This window comes from Topomyia yanbarensis, chromosome 3 (genome assembly GCF_030247195.1).
Source record: "Topomyia yanbarensis strain Yona2022 chromosome 3, ASM3024719v1, whole genome shotgun sequence".
Lineage (NCBI taxonomy): Eukaryota > Metazoa > Arthropoda > Insecta > Diptera > Culicidae > Topomyia > Topomyia yanbarensis.
This window is the reverse complement of record NC_080672.1, coordinates 167,740,841-167,759,548: the sequence shown is the minus strand read 5'-3', so window position 1 is coordinate 167,759,548 and position 18,708 is coordinate 167,740,841. Positions and strand designations below refer to the sequence as shown.

The 18,708-nt window shown below is 38.5% G+C and overlaps 1 protein-coding gene across 3 annotated transcripts in view; it reads left to right on the top strand.

Annotated features, from left to right (window-relative positions):
• The first annotated feature begins 434 nt into the window (after positions 1–434).
• The window catches only part of LOC131689158 (dmX-like protein 2), a 61,627-nt gene continuing 43,353 nt past the window's right edge, over positions 435–18,708 (top strand). For all 3 annotated transcript variants that reach the window (XM_058974042.1, XM_058974041.1, XM_058974040.1), the window contains exons 1-5: positions 435–689; positions 13,143–13,360; positions 13,422–13,564; positions 13,624–13,827; positions 13,888–18,050. In XM_058974042.1, coding sequence (XP_058830025.1) covers positions 603–689; positions 13,143–13,360; positions 13,422–13,564; positions 13,624–13,827; positions 13,888–18,050 — 4,815 coding nt within the window. In that variant the 5' untranslated portion in view covers positions 435–602. The remainder of the gene's footprint in view (positions 690–13,142; positions 13,361–13,421; positions 13,565–13,623; positions 13,828–13,887; positions 18,051–18,708) is intronic.

The following is an 18,708-nucleotide window of genomic DNA, read 5'->3' as shown; positions in this document are numbered from 1 at the left end:
TTTCGAAGCAAAGAGATGAAATAATTCTAAAACTTGTTTTTACTCATACATAGACTCTAGAATGCACCTTACAATCACGATTGCACTAAATTCTGACGAAAATTCAATTTTTTTTTTGATGGATTTACAATACTTATCTCCTCCAACTCAGGCATGAGTAATGTTTATTTACATTGCACGATTGGTTTGCTCAATAAGGTATTTTTGGCTTCACACTATTGACTAATCTATGTGGAGTTGTGTTAGTGAGAGATTGAGGTTAAATCGGGTAGTTTTTTTGCCAAATGAGGTTAAATCAGATGGCGAATTGAAAACATAGCGTTATATGTATGTTGTCTATACACATTGCAACTGTGTTGGTGTCCTAGACGTCAAATAAGTCAATTCGTCTCTTTTCCTATTCTCTTTGGTAATAGTCATGTCACTGATGACTTTGACAGTCACTTTCGTGAAAGGTGAAAAAAGATTAACAGACGATTTAGCTCCCAAGTGTGAAAAATCGAAAAAATAGTGCTAGCTTGTGCGTAAAAATGCGAAATCATCTCGAAAAAGTAGCGTAAAAACTTCTGGTGCATAAAACTCGTAAAATCTGTGCTGCAAACATGAACTGCCACCAGATTTTGAGTGGAGCCTGTAACGCTGGTGATCGTTGTTTTGCAGTCGGATCCGTCGAAGGAGTTCCATTCACAGTATGTTGAGTTGTATTTTTTAACCCTCGGGCTGCTTTCCAATGACTGCGAAAAAAAAAAATGTTTCCTTTCTGCTTATTGTCTGATTCATTCATTATACACGATGAAATTGTGCCAAATTTTAGGTCAGTTCTAGAACGTTTTATCAGATGGAAGTTTTCCATACGCAGCCATAGAAAATTAAAGGCTAGCTAGAATACGTAATGTTCTTATCTTCAGCTTAGCTTTCTATGAGCAATGGTCAATAATTATCTACTTTTTTGTAACGTCGAGTTTGTCATAAAACTGTGTTTACAGAAAAGCAGATAACAATAGAAAACTGAAAATATCTGCAGTATTTTCGAGTATGTCGAAAATATTGACTAAATTTGTGTGATTGGCAGTCACTTGACTGATAATTTTTTTCGCTTTCATTGAATACATACATCAACCTATACATAGACGTCATCAATGAAGCAGTATTAATATTACACACAAAAACAACAATATTGTGAAGGACCCGCAACTTAATTCTTTTCCATTTTTATCAATATTTTGTAGTTTGAAATTACTCCTTCTATTGTGTAATTGATGTAGGTGCTTCATGTTAATAAACTAAACTCTATTTTGTTTGTCTCTTTGACTTCGAGACCATTCAGTAGCATGTTCACGTATTACATTATGATAGTTTATGTTGTGGTCACATAAACACCATAAAACAAATTGTCTGTGCATAATATTATAATATGATAGACTTTTTGACTTATTTGTTTATTGCTGGATATAGGATCCTTTATATTGAAACATGGTTAGAGCCTGGGTTACAACGTCTTAAATGCATTTTAATTGTGCACATAATCTCGCTGAGGAATTTAGACTAGACTTGCCAGCTTACAAGAATCAGAATCAATATTGGAGTTTTGAATTGAAATGATAATCTTTTTTGGCCATTAGTAATCTAGGTCAAATCAAAAAGTGAGGACGAGAATCCATTCATTTTGATATTTCAAAAGGTTTACCTTAATATAATTACAAATCATTTCAATTACCTTGGTTTGGTGGTGTCTCTTGTAATTTTTAATTTATTAAACGTACGGTGACCTGTTACATGCGTTTAATTTAAGTCAAGGAAGTTACATGTTTTAATACTAACAGGGGATCTCCTGTGCTGTTTTCATGAACGGATCGTTTGTCGCACGGAAAGGGTTCATATTAGAGATGAGCAAACTGATTCATTTTCGAGAGCGAATGGTGTCAGATTCAATACAAATATAGAATTGACTTTCAATCGATGCAATCGAATCACATATGGGCTATTTCTCTGACTTATTTCAAATATTTAGCACATTACATTTACCAATTTTAATGATTATTTGCATAAAACATGGGATCGTCGAAAAATTACGATACATAGTTTTTTTAATTGCTTTTGTTATTTTTATCAAATTAAGATATTTTTTCAAATCTAATGTTCCACTGACACATTTATTTATTTATTTATTTTGATTATAGAGGTTTTAACATTAGGATCATTCGCTTCCTTTCGGGTTAGAGACATCTCTTTTGGAAAAATCCCTAACCCTATGTGCGGGGATTGGGACCGAACCCTGGTGAGTTGCGTAAAAGGCAATCGATTTACCAACTACGCTATGCCCGTCCCCCTTTTATTTATTTGACACGGTTCAAAAAAGAACTTAACGGAACCGGTATATTAGGTTTTATCATACATTTAAAAAAAACATTCTGATTGTTAATGGCGAAAAGAGGGAATGAGAAAGGAGACTATATTAAATATTTTCGATTTTACATGGCGTACATTTTGCTTTGTTAATCTTCTAAGGAATCAAGATTTCGATGCTAATTTGTAGAATGATATTGGTGTTATGGGCTTGAGTAAGTGGATTTATATTGCGAAGTTGCACCAAATGAGCTTCATGCTCCAGACTACGGACACTTTATACATAGACTAGCGAAGTGTCAAAAAATGCAGCCAAGCGGCAGTTTTAGACTAGCGAAATGTCAAAAAATGCAGCCAAGCGAGCATGAAGGTATCGTGAGGAGAAGTAAAGAGAGAAGTCCATGCAAAGTTTATGGGATCTTCCATAATGCCAGTAAATATTCATGTTGATAGTTTAACTGCTTTTGTCTCCGCAACTCTATGTATAAAGTGTCTACTCCAGACTACAGACATTGAGTTCTTGTCGGCCGGTTTCACGAACACTAATGCAGTTTCTTGGTTGAAAATAATCCCATTTGCTTTTGCCGTCTTTGTTTATTATTTTCCACCAGCCAGCGATGTAGTTTTTATGTCATATGACGTGTACGTACATGAGCCGTAGAAAAGTCTATGCACAGACTTGCGGAGACAAACACAGTAAAAATAGCAACCATTAGGTTTTACACCAACCGACGTAACCCCACAAAATGAGCCGGATGAACTTCGTTTGACAATTCTCGGTGGTTTGTTTACATGGAAGTTACGTGAGTTCGAATGTAATAGATGAGCACCCGTTGCACTCGCACTCACGCAACTGACAAGGTAAACAAACCACCGAGAATTGTCAAACATGAACTTTATTCACCATGAGTTCATTCGTGTCGTCATCTTGTAGAACTCAATTGGGATTTTCGATTGATTGACCGGTGTAGTGGATTGCACTGGTTTTGCACTTTCTAGCAGAAGTGTCAATGGAACATACCCAGGTTTCTGCACTTCTGCTAGAACGCGCAAAAACGGTGCAGTTTCAGTGCATCTACTACACCGGTCAATCAATCAAAAATCCCAATGGTTGCTATTTTTACTGTGTTTGTCTCCGCAAGTATGTGCATAGCAATGTTTTATTTAGTAACAATAGGGTAGTATTCATTTACTACAATAAAATGTTGTCAGTGCCGAATGTGGCTACGCCACATCGCTTCATTCAAGTGCTGTCCGACTTCGCTGCCGCTCAGTCGGACTTAAACTAGGGATAGCCCCTATGTTTGAGTATACCGGGCAAACGAGTGGATTACAGGTTTGATTGCACCCTTCGGTAGCAAGATCAAAACCACCTCGTCCGTCGGTTTCTCAGCGGCTTTGCGCCGCTTCGAATTCTTGGACTCGACTATGCGGCAAAGCCGCATCACACTACCTTCACCCTTAACGTCACTTTCTTATGAGCAATGCCATTGTTAGTAAGGTAAGTGGGAACAACTTATTTTTCCAGTTTAAACTACTTTAAAGCTTTCCCCCCGAATTTTTTTCATTGCTTGTTATAAAATAGACCATTTAGAACCATTTCCAAAAGAAATTAACCCTCTTTTCGAAAAGCCGCGATTCGGAACAATTACCGAATATGTAATATTCAGTCGTCGATTCGACGTGTTTTCAAATTTCCCCCGTATATTTTCTTCGTACTTTTGTGAGACCCACACGATCATAGTCAAAGCCTTCGTTTTCGACTACAAGCAATTCAGACGATTTAGTGCGATTGTCCAGCTAAGTTTCCGTAACTGTGACGTAGCAATCTGCCATTATTTCGAATAGACAATCAATAATACCATAGACATTCGATAATGCATTCGATGATTCCATTGATCGAAGGCCAACATCGTATTTAAGAGTTGCAATGGACGAATCGGTTGGTTATTTACTGGCAGCACGCGCGACTACAGCTGAACGGACGGGGTAGAACCTTAGATCAGGTATCTCGGCGAGGACAGCCTAGTGTGAACTGGATGAGTGCTGGAAATCAAGAGATAATCAGAGAGCGATTTATTATTCGTTCCTGAATACCTCTTACCTGAGAACAGAGTTAGGAACACCCGTCGCTCCCTTCAAATACATGACCTGGACAACTTTGCTGGCAACATCTCTGAAATTTATTAAAGTGGTTGTTGCATTTTTTTTACGGACAGAAATATGCGACGCGGAAATCTCGGTGAACTTTTTGGGACTTATTTTTCAACATGTATTGGTCAAGAGCAAAAAAATAATCGTATTTGTATTCAGCGGTACTTTGGCCGAGTAACAAATTCTAAAACAGTGCCATGATTGTGGTGTGGACGGCCTTCACAGCGTAGCGTGGTTATAGTAGAAAATTTTGATATACTGCGTACACATCTAGCTTCGCGCAGCTCCAAAAACTGCGCACTTTCTTTTTAACATTACTATACTGCCCATAATCGTCAGTCCCATGTTCTATGACATTCCATATCTACATGGGACTGACTTGCGATTATAGGCAGTATAAATCATAATACATTTTTTTTAAATATCAACTGTAGTTGGTTTTCAGCTATTCTTGGTACACTAGCGTTTTGTGAGATGGTACCGAGTGTTGTTGAAAAGACCATGGTCTACGATCGAAATGTTTGTCTGTCCACGACATCAAAGCAGCATCCAGTGCCTTTCCAATAATATGTCGCATTTGCTTTGACGCCAGACTCAATTAAAACGATTGGATAGCACCCATATGCGGTTACACTACCAGCGGTCCAAACCATTATTTGTAGTGGGTGCTGCCTCCTGGCGGCCAACCTATGACTCAAATTTTTGTATGAACGGTCGGTCAAGAAAACCCTATCGTTTTGAGAATTTACGAATTGCTCAATTTGAAAATGTTTTCCATGAGAAAATGCGATGTTCGAAATTGGACCAAGCCAAGCGGGTCACTTCTTCACTCTCTCAAGTCTCACTTGTTCCTGTTTCGGTGTTGTCGCTTTTGTGCTATCTTAAGCGTCATTTAGCACATTAAGAGAAAAACGATTTTTAAAGTTTAAGATGGTTTATCTTGAAACTTATAAATGGTAAAAACATTTCAGAGAAGACAGTTTATGCTTTTCTCTATTCTGTATTAATCTCCAAAATATTACAAAGATCGGTTAACTATATTAAGATTTTTGCTAAGTCGCACCTACACGTGTCATAAGTGTGTATTGATGACAAAATTGACGTGTCATAATTGCACATAGAATTTTTTTTATACAAATAAAGCATCAATTATTAACTTTTATTCAAATCTTTTGCTTAATTTGATCTAGAAACAATCGGTGAGATGCATTTTTAGGGAAATTGGTCAAAGAATCTAGAAAAATGTGATCTTTTGGTTATAGTGTTGCCGAAGATGGAATATTTCCAGTTTAAAAGTAAAACTGTATTTTTCTCGCAATGCATGTAGTTTCATTTTGAATATTATTATGCAATTGTGTTCCTCGGGCTTGTTTACACGTGAAAACATCTAAAATTTCCTTATAACATGTGCCAATCCCAATATTCAGTAATTTGAACCAAAAAACTAACAATTTCTCATCACGTTTCTGGCTATATCACAGTAACCAAGTAGAATTTCGACATTCTGAAAACGTTAATTAGTAGAGATTTTTCAGACAAGTAATGTGTATACTGTAGATCTTGTATATCTACGTATATCCTACTCAGTTTACCCCAAAATGGCGTTTGTCATAAGATCACACGACGATGTGAGATAATGGGCGTTTTGAAATATGTAAGGCTTTACCTTGAGCTCATTTTCCAATACGCGTCGGGTGCTGATGTCAGGGTTCTATTCCCAATCACGCACATAGGGTAAAAGATTTTTCCAAAGGAGATTTCTCTAACCCGAAAAGAGGTGAATGACCCTAAGGTCAAAACCTCTATAATAAAAATAAATGTTAAAAATAAAAATGACAAAAATGTAACATTTGATGCTTTAGAAAACGTTTTGATGGTATTTAAAATAATTGGTTACTTGTTTCAACTCACATTGATTGCTGTTTCAACTTACCTCGGTAGGAGGATAGTTGAAGCAAAGGGAACACTTACAAAAATCAATATATTGATGCTTTGTTATTGATTTGTACCACTTATTCTGACGTATTTTGATAAAGCATAAACAGAAATAAGAAATTTATAAATAAACAATCATCGAATGACAGTTTTTGTCGATTTATCTAATAAAAACAAAAAAATGTTTCAACCCTCCTCGGTCTCCCTACCAGTCAAATAGTTTATCCAATCACCTGGTTTGTATGATTTAACTAGTGTTTCCAGTTTCAGGTCCTTTTGTGAGTTTTTTACATCTTTTAGTTGTTGGTTTCGCTTGCAGTGTACGTAAAACGTCCGTACTAGCTTTGTTCTCTTCGAGTTGCTTTTAAATTGTGAAATTTCCTTAAATTTTAAAATTTTGAATTTCTGATATCTTTATTTTTTTAAAACTACTTCAACACACCATAGACATACATACAACTCGAAAACAATGCTTCGTCCGCTTTAACGATATATTTGTAAGTGGGACTGTTGCCGCATTAGCGATGATGGCGCCACTGATATATGAACAAGATCACTAGTGAAAAATTGTTCCCATGCTTGAGGGGGAGTGTTTGGGAAAATGTATAAAAGGTGGAGTTAGTGTTCTCAAAAAATCGATTCATTATCCGACATTTAATAAAAAGCAACGAAAGCTGACAGAATGGCTATAGAATCCTGGTTGCTTGTTGGACACTAGTATTGTGCGGTATTCTTTTCCTTTTGTTGGAATTGTAACAATGGTAAATGATCGTATAAGCAGCAAGGATTTGATTTTGTGTTATGCTTGAGTGCATGCGGTATTCGGGTTAATGACATTCGGGAAAGTGGTCTATTCGGGTTTATGGCATTCGGGTAAATGGTCTATTCGGGTAAATAGCTTTCGGGTGTCATTCGGGTGATTGACCTTCGCGCGAATGACATTCGGGTGAATGTGATAAAACCGGGCAATTGAATACCTTCCGAGTTACGCATTTTTCTATAGTGCAAGGCGCCCGCGAAACCTATCTAGACTTCTCCTGGAAGCCCAAAAAGGAGCACATTTCATGTTTTCGACAATTTTTTGTTTCTTTAGTTATTACAGCAATTGAAAAAGTAGTTTTCTACAAACGTGGATTTTTTCGAGAGTTTTCCAACTGGAGCTGTAGAGTTAGGGTCTCGGAAGGGCTACCCGTCAGAATTACTCACTACAATTGCAGACGAAATGGAAAATCTCACCAATTAAAACGCTGGTTAAGACCAATTGCTACGTGACGTAATTCTGATTGTGATATTGAATGTACGGTTCAAATATGCGGGCGTAGGGAGTTTACTATTGCGTGGTAATGAGCGTGGTAATCTTGGGCGTAGTTGTGCGGGGATGATTGTAATTGCATGTTCGTCTTTGTGTATCATCAAGAAGGGCTCATGCATTTGTAGGTTAGGGAGTTCGATCGTATGGGCGTTGGAATTTCGCGTATGCTAGCGTGTATGTAACCTCGATTGTATAAATTGTTTATGGCCATGTGTCCAATCGCATATTCGCGTGTGTCCTTGGATGATCGCGCGGACCGTGAATCTGATATTTAATGTTCAGTGCATGGCTCAGATGCTAGAAGAGAGTTACGTTTTTGAGCGTGTCTTCAAATACGTTTTTTAGCTTTGGTGACTTCAGAAAAGATTTGTAGAATCTATTTACTTATAATTTTAGATTATTTTTTTATTGAACAATCAATTTTATTTGACTTCTGGTCAGTTTAATAACCATAAATTTGGTGTAACTTTGCTGAAGAGACCATAAATTTTAATAAGCAAGATATAGTTATGCGATTATAATTGTTCATTAAAACCACATTTACGAAGTTTTCTTTGCAAGATCAGATTTTATCACTTAGGTATTTTCTAGAATATTTTCGATAGCAGTAAAACGCATAAGATTCCTAAATACATCAATGCTGTTTGACATATAATTTCGTAAATATCTAAATATTTCAGTGAAAATATACGTTTCTACATCATTTTGTGTCTGAATTTGCAACTTTTTGCAGCTAATTTTTAGATATGTTTTACAGTAGAGTATAATATTGCATTTGAAAGTAAAACTGGAGCCTGATCTAGCAAGATTTGCTTTTGAGCTCAATCAACATACGCACGAAAGATACATTTTCTTCTATCTCGCCATCACCGTTTGTCAACATAAGATCAGGCAACACTATAAGTTTTCAGCCGTTGGAAAAGTTTTCCAGAGATGCCAGATGCCGATCTGATGCAAAATGCAGATTTTATTCAGCTTTCTTATACATTAAACAGATTTATACAGATTCTTTTAAAACTTCTATTAACCCATTATAACCCAGGGGTTTCAAAAAGTGAGCCAAATACAGTGATATCCTCAATTCCATCAAAAATTGTATCGAAGATTATGGGAAAAACAAAATCACCGCTTAAAAAGGTTTTGAGATTGAAAATATCGCATGCAAAAATTTCGTACGCTTAAATAAAAACAAATTTTAAGTTGTTTCGCACATTTCTTCGGATTTTTTTATAGATAACACTTCTTTTACACCTGTGACAACGTTTTGTCACATAATGGAATTATTAGCACTAATTAGCACTAACAATAAAATTAAATCGAATGTTTTGTTAACTTTTCAGCCGCCATTTGCCTCAACAATACTCGGTTACAAAATGTAAATAAAATGACAAAAAATGGCAGCTGCGTATGAAATTTCATACGCTAAGCTATAATGGGTTAAAAGAGATTTTGTTGAACCCTAGCTGCACCCGTTTCAATAAATGACTAATACAAAATTGTCTGGCAGTTCTGGAGTTTACAGTGTGCGTTGCCGAGTCGTTTGTCGATATTTTTGCAGAATGCTATTGAAATGATACACTATAATATACAAAATTATGATCAATTTGCTTCACGCAAAGTTCTAAAAAAAATAGCAAAAGGTGTTTACTTTTCACGCTGAAGCCCTTTTTTATGAATTCTTTCAGAAAATAAGCTTTTATCGACTTGCTTCGCGTTTCAGTTGTGAAAATTGTACAGTAAATTATGCTCTATGGTGTATAGAGGAAAGATGTAAAATAAAGACATACTAATTTACTAGGTGTTACGGGTAAAAATCAGCAATTGAAATTATTTAACCCTCCGGAAGTCGCGCCTTTGGCTCGCTGAACAAGCAACCGCTGGTGCCCTAAGACGATTTAGCTAGATTTTCAATGCAGCGTGCACTCAGTGCACTAGCGCGACTGCCGGAAGGATAAATAAGGTGCATTATCTCATAACCTTTAGGATCTGTATTGTTTACCTTCGGAAGAGTGGCTTAGAATAACATTGCCCAAACTTTTTCGAAGACACTATCCTTCTATCATACTCCATTTAAAAGTTTCGACGAAGGCCTAGATACCAAGTATCAACTTTGCCGAAGATACTACGCTTCTATAACCTAACAATGAGGAGTTATTAATTTATTCTACGTTATTCCAATTTCCGACCACTGCGTTTGTAGGTTTACTCTTGAAGACGCGTTTTTAAATTTATAAGTGCTAAAGCGTTCTTTTAGTCACCAGGGTGTTATCCTGTTTGTGTATGTAACGTGTGCATAAATTCGATTTTCTTTATGCCCATTCGCATATTCGCGTGTATGGTGCTAAGTTCACGGTCATGTCGTCATGGAATGTGTTGTCTAGTGAACATGAGCGCCATTTTTTTATTGGTCCAACTAAAACTGAAGGTATAGATTTCCGGATGTGATCGATGCATTACCTCGCGAACATTGGCGTTTGTAAGTTCCCGCTTGAGACCGCGCTTATAGATTTGTTAGTGCTAAAACATTCACTTAATCACCCGGATGTTTTCATGTTTGCGAGACCGCGGGCTTTGGTGTGCGTGAATGGTCGCGAAGGTCTTAAACGTTTGTATGTTAACGTGCTGAATGCTAGAAGAGAGCAAGATTCACATATCACTAGGGCTCCCGATATATCGCCATGGAACGTGTTATCTAGTGGATATGAGGGTATTTTTTGTTGGTTCAACTGGAGGCATGAGTCTAGGTTGCCAAGACCGAGGGTAGGGATTATCAGACGTAACCTATTCATGATCGAGAGAGCGGTAGTAAAACGTTCATTTAACTACCAGGGTGTATTAATGTTGGTGAGATCGCGGGTGTAAGTATGTGTGAATGATTGCAATTGCATGTGCGCATTTGTAACCAGGATTGTGTTATCGCGAAGGCCAGGAGCGTTTGTACGTTCGGAATGAGAAAGATTGTGAGTGTATATGTAGTAAAATTAAAAAAATGACCGATATTATTTTTGGTACACATGTGTTCGCTAACTTGGGTAGTATTTAATGCCTTCAACCACGCTACACACCAAAAAATAATGAAATTTAAACGACATGTAAATCAATACGAATGTAAACATACAAAGATTGAATAAAAAATTTGATTGAAAATTACTTCAAAATCAATGCACTCAATTGGAGCATCAAAATGCATACAATTTTACACTTTCATTCGTGTAATATTACATGTCACGCATTTTACAGAAATATTCGAGTAAAAATACATTGAAGTGCATGTGTTTAAAGAAACTGTAATTTTCAACCCACGTGTAAAATTATAATTAAATTCTTTGAAGAAAGCACGACAAGTCGTGCGTATTTGCGGTGGAACTTAATTTTACATTTATATTCATGCTCCAAATATGTGCATGAAAATAAACATAAAATTACAAAATATCTTTTTCTGTGTACGCTCAGCGATTTCAAATAGTCATCGATCAGATCAGTTAGCTTCCTTTCTTTTTTATCGCACATGTTTCCATTCCACAGTTTTCGGTTGATAACTGACAGCGACTACCATCGGCTCAGGCACCTTTGTGCGTCAGGCAATGGCTCTCAACCGAAATATGCCTCGAGCAAACTGGCACAACACACCCACTCCTTTCGCTGAACCAAACAGCACTATCGAGGAGTAATGCAACCTGCATCTTAAGGGGTTATATACATAGTTGTGGCGAAAAAGCGAGCTAAATTCGTGATTTTTTTAAAGTGTTTTATGCAAATTTTATTTAAAAAAGTGGAAGATAGTTCGTTAGTAGTACTATCGAAGTTCGAAAAAACAGGACGAAAGAAAAATATATTCAAGGTTGGTGGAGTTATGGCCTATCCGTCGAAGCGTGTTTTCTGGCAGAGGTTTGCGGTGAACGCTCTCCAAGCCGAACCGCTCAAAAGAAATCAAAAAAGTAAAAAGATTATTGAAGAAAAATGTATTGTGGTGGTTCATTTTTTTTTTTGGTTCCAACTTTATATATAACCGCTTAACCTTAACTTTATATATAACCGATTTAATCCCACCCCGATTTTGTCTACCCCCCATGTAATCAGCTTTTTGGCCCGATTTTGTCAGCCTCATATGAAAGTGATAATTGGTAGTTTGATAAGCTCTAGCAGACGAACCAAGTTGATTTCGAGTAAATACTTTCTTGAGCATATTTTTCTCTTAGAGATCCAAAATATGCAAAAATAAGAAAATTAATATCATTTTTTTTTAATTTTTGCACTGTTTTGAAAAATTTAAACTATATAATCAAAAAAGGTTATGAGGCTATAGCTAGGGACTAAAGAAGAATATTTTAAGAGCTTTGGTTTATTAAAAAGAAATAAAAATATATGTCCCGATTTTGTCAATGTCCCCGTTTTATTAGCCTAAAATTCACCACGGGGCTGATAAAAACGGGTCTTCATTGTATCGTCAATCCAATCAGCCTAGAAGAAGGACGCCTTGAAAGTTGCTGATATTTGGGAACATAGCCACTTTATTTGACGGTTTGGTCCGCGTGGATGATGGTTCTTCAAGCTTACTAGGCAGATTTTGAATATTTGAATTACTATAGCCCCCAAACTTTGGATAGTTACTTAAATTTAATACATTGTGCAATTGAATGATGTTTACTTTAGCTATGAATTTGAATTAATATGATACCAATATTTTGGCTAATTCACTTAAGTTTTAACAGATTGTACTAATTAAATGATATTTAATTTCGGTTATATGCAATGAACCAACATTTGTATAGTTGGGTCTAGTTGAATTGACATCCCTTTGTTTCGATCCAACCCCTTCAGCATGCGCCGTGGAGCTACCAGATTCTCGGGATCACCAGATTCTAAGAGCTCCACGCTACAAATCTCTAAGCACAAAAAATTGTAGTCTGGAGCCCACCAACAAGTCCACTGACATTTTGTTACATTAGTCAGTTATTCTACTTTAAAACATACTTTTGTGTACTCCCGTTTACAACACGGACATTTTTCTTGTTCTGGGACTTGGTCAAATCTAATGCTGATTTCGTTTTTGATTTGAGTCAGAAGTCCACTCCAGTTTACAAAATCCATGCAAAAAACAGTTCTGAGCGAACCGATAGCTGGATTCAATAACGAAATGAGCAAAAGATGCTAAATTTTCAATGTTGTCTTGCTGGTTGATTATGTAATGTAGATTACTTACATTTAAGAACAAATATTTCGGTCCTACTAGTCGGTGAACAATACGAAAACCTCATTTCTATTTAATATGAATTTCCTATTGACATTATTGTATCTACCTATCAGCCATCTCTATCGTCGTCGTTGAAGAATTGCAATTGAAGCGTGCGCAAATAATATCGTTCGCTAATGTTATTTGTGTAATTACTCACAGGCTTACGCTGCGGGATGCAACATTGTTATATTGGCTAGTAATTTCGAGCGAGTTCAGATCATTCCTGGCGCTGTGCATAATTACATACGTATTTCGGCTTTGGACTGCAGTACGGATACAGGAAAGATAGCAGCCGCGTATGAGGACAAGGTTTGCATATTCGAACCGACACCGTTGATTCACAACGATCGGTCGTCTACTCATGGACTAGAGTACAAGTAATATGCTACGATTACGAAACTGGTTAGAAAGATTTTAGATTATGGCATTTGTTCACAGGTGGGTTCAAACTGGTAGTCTGCAAACCACTTCACACATCAGCTCACTGTCTTGGAATCTTGAAGGGACTCGTCTGCTAACTGGAGGGACAGTACTGCAATTGTGGCACGAGCGATTGTCCAAGGATGACGATGAACCGACATGTATTAACTAGTGTGCTAGTGATTGTTTTGTGATTGATTGATTAAATTGTATTTTTCAGCTGTTAGATTCGAAATTGGTGGTGGCGATCGGGATCCGAAAACACCGACGAATGAAGAAGAAACAGATGCCACTTGGGATTGTGTTTGGAAGTGTCACACTGCTACGCCCGTTCATCACATGGCGTTCAGTCCAGATGGAACACTTTTTGCCACCTCCGGTAAAAGCGACCGCCTAGTGAAGGTTTGGTACGAGAATAAACACAGTATGTAGAGTACTATCAATACATTTGTAACAGATTTACTTTAATTGTGTTGCATTTCAGTTTTGTTTCCAAATAAAAGCTTTGACCAATCGCAGTCGCAGTCGAGTTTCAACGGAATACCGGAAGCTAGTTATGGATTCGTATATGTCGCTCATCCTCGAGCAGTTACACACCTGTCCTGGCGCAAAACAAGCAAATATATGCCAAAGGGTTCCGTTTCCAACATGTTGGTGACTTCTTGTCTGGACAATATTTGTCGTATTTGGGTAGAAACAGTTTTGCCTGATGACGGTTTGGTTAATATGAACCAGTTCGATCCGCTGGCATCTCAGAATCCAAAGTTTCGAACTCACAGACATAAGCATCGATTCATGCAACGGTTGAAGCACATGAAAACGTGTTTTCATATTAGACGCCACGCTAAACATAACGGTGCTACAGGTTTGAATGGAATGGGAGCTGGTTTTGGCGGACCAGGTGCAAGTGCTGGTTTCGGAAATGCACCCATCCCGACGTTACCATCCACATATAGTGTACACGATTTCCATTCCTATGGTTATCATGGTACTGGTATGACTCCAGGATTGCATTTTCATTTGGCTGCGTCCATTAACGCGGAGACCGACATCCCCTTGGTACCGTCGATGCACACCAACGATCCATCCACACAGCCTAATTTTATCCTCCACTGGCTCAACAATAAAGAGATGCATTTTTCTCTGCAAGCAGAAGGTATATTACAAGAAATGACCAGAAAAGTAATTGAAAAAGAAGACCTTCTGTCGGGTGCAAACAGTGAAGGCCAATCAGAAGGATTGCATGATGAAGATCTGGTAAACGAAGAGCAGCGCAAACGGCCAAAAATGAAACCGACTTACTCTCAGGAAGAAAGTAATAGCGATGAGCATCCTCCGTATCCAACCCATCGGTCCCACTCGGTTGGTGGAGCGTCGCATGCCGGAATTCCAAGTCATCAATCATTATCAAATACGACATCAATCAACTCGCTCGTCAATGACGGCAACAATATCCATGTAACTGATTCATTGGATATGAAAATCGAATGTCTCTTGCGAGACTGGCACCATAACCCGGATTTGCTGTATTCGATTCACCCAATCGATGGAAGCTACTTGATATGGGTTGTGGAATGGTTAGACGAGTACCATCCCGGATCATTCCGACAAGCACAGGTTTCATTTTCTACCAGGATTCCCTCAGCTTTTCCATTGGGTGATGCAATGTCGATGTCCACCACCGTTGCCCTCTACAACACCAGTGGAGCCCTTGGCTTCCGTGATATGATTGTGCGTGGTCCCAAACCGACTAATGGGAACAGCAGTATTGCACCCGATGTTAACAGTGATATTGTTACTTCACTTCCCAGTGTAATGGAAGAAAACGAGGTTAATGAAGAAGAAAATGAAAACGGCGAAGACAACAAAGAAACTACTAAAAAGGCCGGAACGGATGCTGCAAATAACGACCATCCAAGTGAGGAGGCTGATATTCTTTCCGCTCCTCCATCCCCAACAATTTCAATGGTAACTAAGCATTCGAATGGTACGCTCAATCTATGGCAACTTACTTTCGCTGATAAGAGCAAATTTTCACAAGTATTGAGCATTGGTCATGCCTCCCGTGCATCTGGACATCGATTCAGAGTAAATGATATTACATGCCATCCAGTTTTACCACTGTTACTGACGACATCTCATCATAATATACCAGACATCCCCAACACTAACGCAGGGTATCCGGGCACACAAACTAAAAACGATTCGGAACCTAAATTGCACCGTCCAAAAGACGTGTGTACACCCTCTGGATTTTGTTCCGAGTTAATCCTATGGCGCGTGGATGCAGTTGGTCCATTGTCACAATCGGGAGGCGTCAGTGAACTGGCTCGAATCAATTCGCCAGAAATTTCTGCTTTTAGCAATGTTGCATGGATCCCCACATTGCTACCAAGTACAACTCTGGGTAACTTGAGCAATTCGCCCTCGGCATGTTTCGTTGCAAGTGATGGTGAGAGTCTACGCGTTTATCAGGCTGTAATTGATGCACGAACGCTATTAGCAGAGATATCCAGTTCTGAACGCAGGTTCCGTCGGATGGATTCGATGGAATCGCTATCGACAGAGTCTTCATCGGATCAACTTCCAGGAACTCAATCGGCACTTCATGATAAAATAAAAATAGTCTCACAACAATCAACGGCCCGACCAGGATGTATAATACAGTTAGATGCAATCGACGATGCCACGCATGACTGGCAGAATACCCAACTGCTGCATGTTTTCCAAGAACAACTAATTACGGGTGAACGTTCTGAGGAACCACTAATTATCGGCGGAGAAAATAAACACTTTGGCTTGATGGACGGACAGATGGGAGCTATGGTAGATTTGCAAAGAAATGCTCAGTTTGAAGAACCATTCTATTTGGTCGTGTTAGAACGCACACCGAACGGAACGACGATTCACATGTGGCGGATTGTGATTGCTTCACAGCCTTCTGCTCCGGATGAAATGAGTAGTAGTATGATGTATGTCCCAGATAGTACTTTGGTACAGGATCTAGATGACCCAGAGTACGTTCACCGGGCATCGATGGCTGGCATACATGTTCCAGATGATGCAAAAGTACCGATAGATCAAAGTCCACATGTGAATATATCAACGACTAAAGTCTGTACTCAAGAATTGCCATTGCCAGATGGCGTTGACGTGATACACGCAGCTCCAGCGGCCGGGCATCTCAGCTCGTCATCTATTTATCCGGCCTGTTTTGCCCCTTACATATTAGTAACGGCTTGTTCGGATTCAACAGTTCGTTTCTGGAAGTGCAAAGTTACCAAAAGTGCAAATGAGAAGGAACAGATCAGTCTTAATTACGATTGGTGCGAGTGGGAAATGATTCGAAAAGACCAAGAATCGACGATCGATGTTAATGGACAATTGCTGCACATAAGTGCTGCCTACTCAGGTAGAATTGCATGCGCATATAAGTATGGAAAATCTTTCACCAGGCCAACAAAAAGCAGTGACCCAGAGTCACGATATGTTAACCTGTGTGTAGCAATTTACGAATGCGAAAGTACTGGTGGTAGTGAGTGGGTTCTGGAAGACACTATTCATCTGAAGAATATACATTTGCCCAAAATTCAAGTAGATCCACATTTGGATCTGAGTTATTTGTACGACAACAGGACCCTACAAAAGAAACAACGCCTAAATCAAATGCTTCAGACACTATCGCACGATGACAACCGTTCCAGCCGCAACGGGGATGTTACACCTGAAGTACACGTAAAGTCTGGATCAAGTTTACTGGCGGTTCCAAGCTTCAGCACTCTTCAATCACTTAGGAAAAGTATTACCGAACATGGCAACACATGCCCACTGACACAAAAACACTTAGTCCAGCTTGACTGGGTCTCCAAGGAGGATGGGTCACACATTCTGACAGTGGCTGTAGGAAGTAAGATAATGCTATTTACACCCGTTTCGAGCGATATCGCTCAATCGAACATGAAAGCAATGAAAGAATCGCAATCAACGAATCGTCCATTACTTCGCAAAGCGAGTTCCTTAGCGCAGCCTCATTTTAACGATGAAATACGGTGGATGAAGTTGCGTCAAATCGAGCTACGAACTGCCGATAGTTTACCTCCTTTGCCGATGCAAATTTCCTGGGTGCGCGATGGTATATTTGTTGCAGGAATGGACTCCGAGATGCATGTGTACTCTCAGTGGAAACCACAGCTCAATACGATCAATCACATGGAAGTTGAAGATTTGTATGATAATAGATATCTGAAAGACGAAGATCTTCGGTCGCTTGCACAGGAAAATACGCAAAGGCACTTGACGAATGTGTCGTCAATGCCGGTACTATCACGAGTCAGTTCAATCAATCTTCAAATGTTGTCTAATGACGGCAAAAGAAAAAAACCCGGCAGCTACAGCACTAGTCAGCTTAACGCTGGCAATGAACAGCACCTGCCTATCCACGATTATTTAACTGATTATGGTTTGTTTGAAGCATCCCGCATTGCTTGTCCAGTTTTACCACAGTATCATCCGAAACAGTTGATGGAATTGCTCAATTCGGGTAAGATTCGCTGGGTCAAAGCCATTTTGGCCCATTTGGTGCGCTGCATTAGTGGTTCGTACACAGTGCGTGGCGGTGGTGGTGACGAAGAGAGCCTCAACAGACAGGTATTTATTATTTGACTGATGCTACTTGTAGTAGCAGTGAGTTTTCTCTAGAGGATTACTATAGAGCCAAACGTGTGTGGTTTAACCTACATCACCTTTTCCTGGTTTATTTCCTGTTGTGCACATGTTGAACTTGAACAATTTTCAGTTTCGCGTATTTTTTCATTTTCATCGTTCACCAATCTTTTTCACCATTTGCAAGCACCCATTACATTATATGCGATCATTTTAGTAACCATCTCTCACAAACGTGGAGTAGCTGAATGCGTATACGATATCTTGTATTACTAGAACACCTTTCTATGCCAAATACTAGATATATATCTTATCGTTCGGTTCATTCGCTCTCTTGCTGAGTTGGTACTACGGACAGTTTTTGTACGGAAAAGCTAGGTCTTTGTATCTATTACTTTCTACCCCCAAGATACTCTGAAATGTGAGCCATAATAGTAAACTCGTGAAAAGGCGAATCATATAAAAGCTTTTATAAACTACGATTTAAACATTTCAACACCAGTATATTAATTCTTTTATTTTAATTTAAATCAAAATCGTTGCTTTTCGTCGCAGGGTTGTACTGCGTGGATTGTATATCATTCCCCCGAAAACCATGTTCCTCTCAATCGAAAAAATGTTCCCAACAAAAAACAAAAATAAA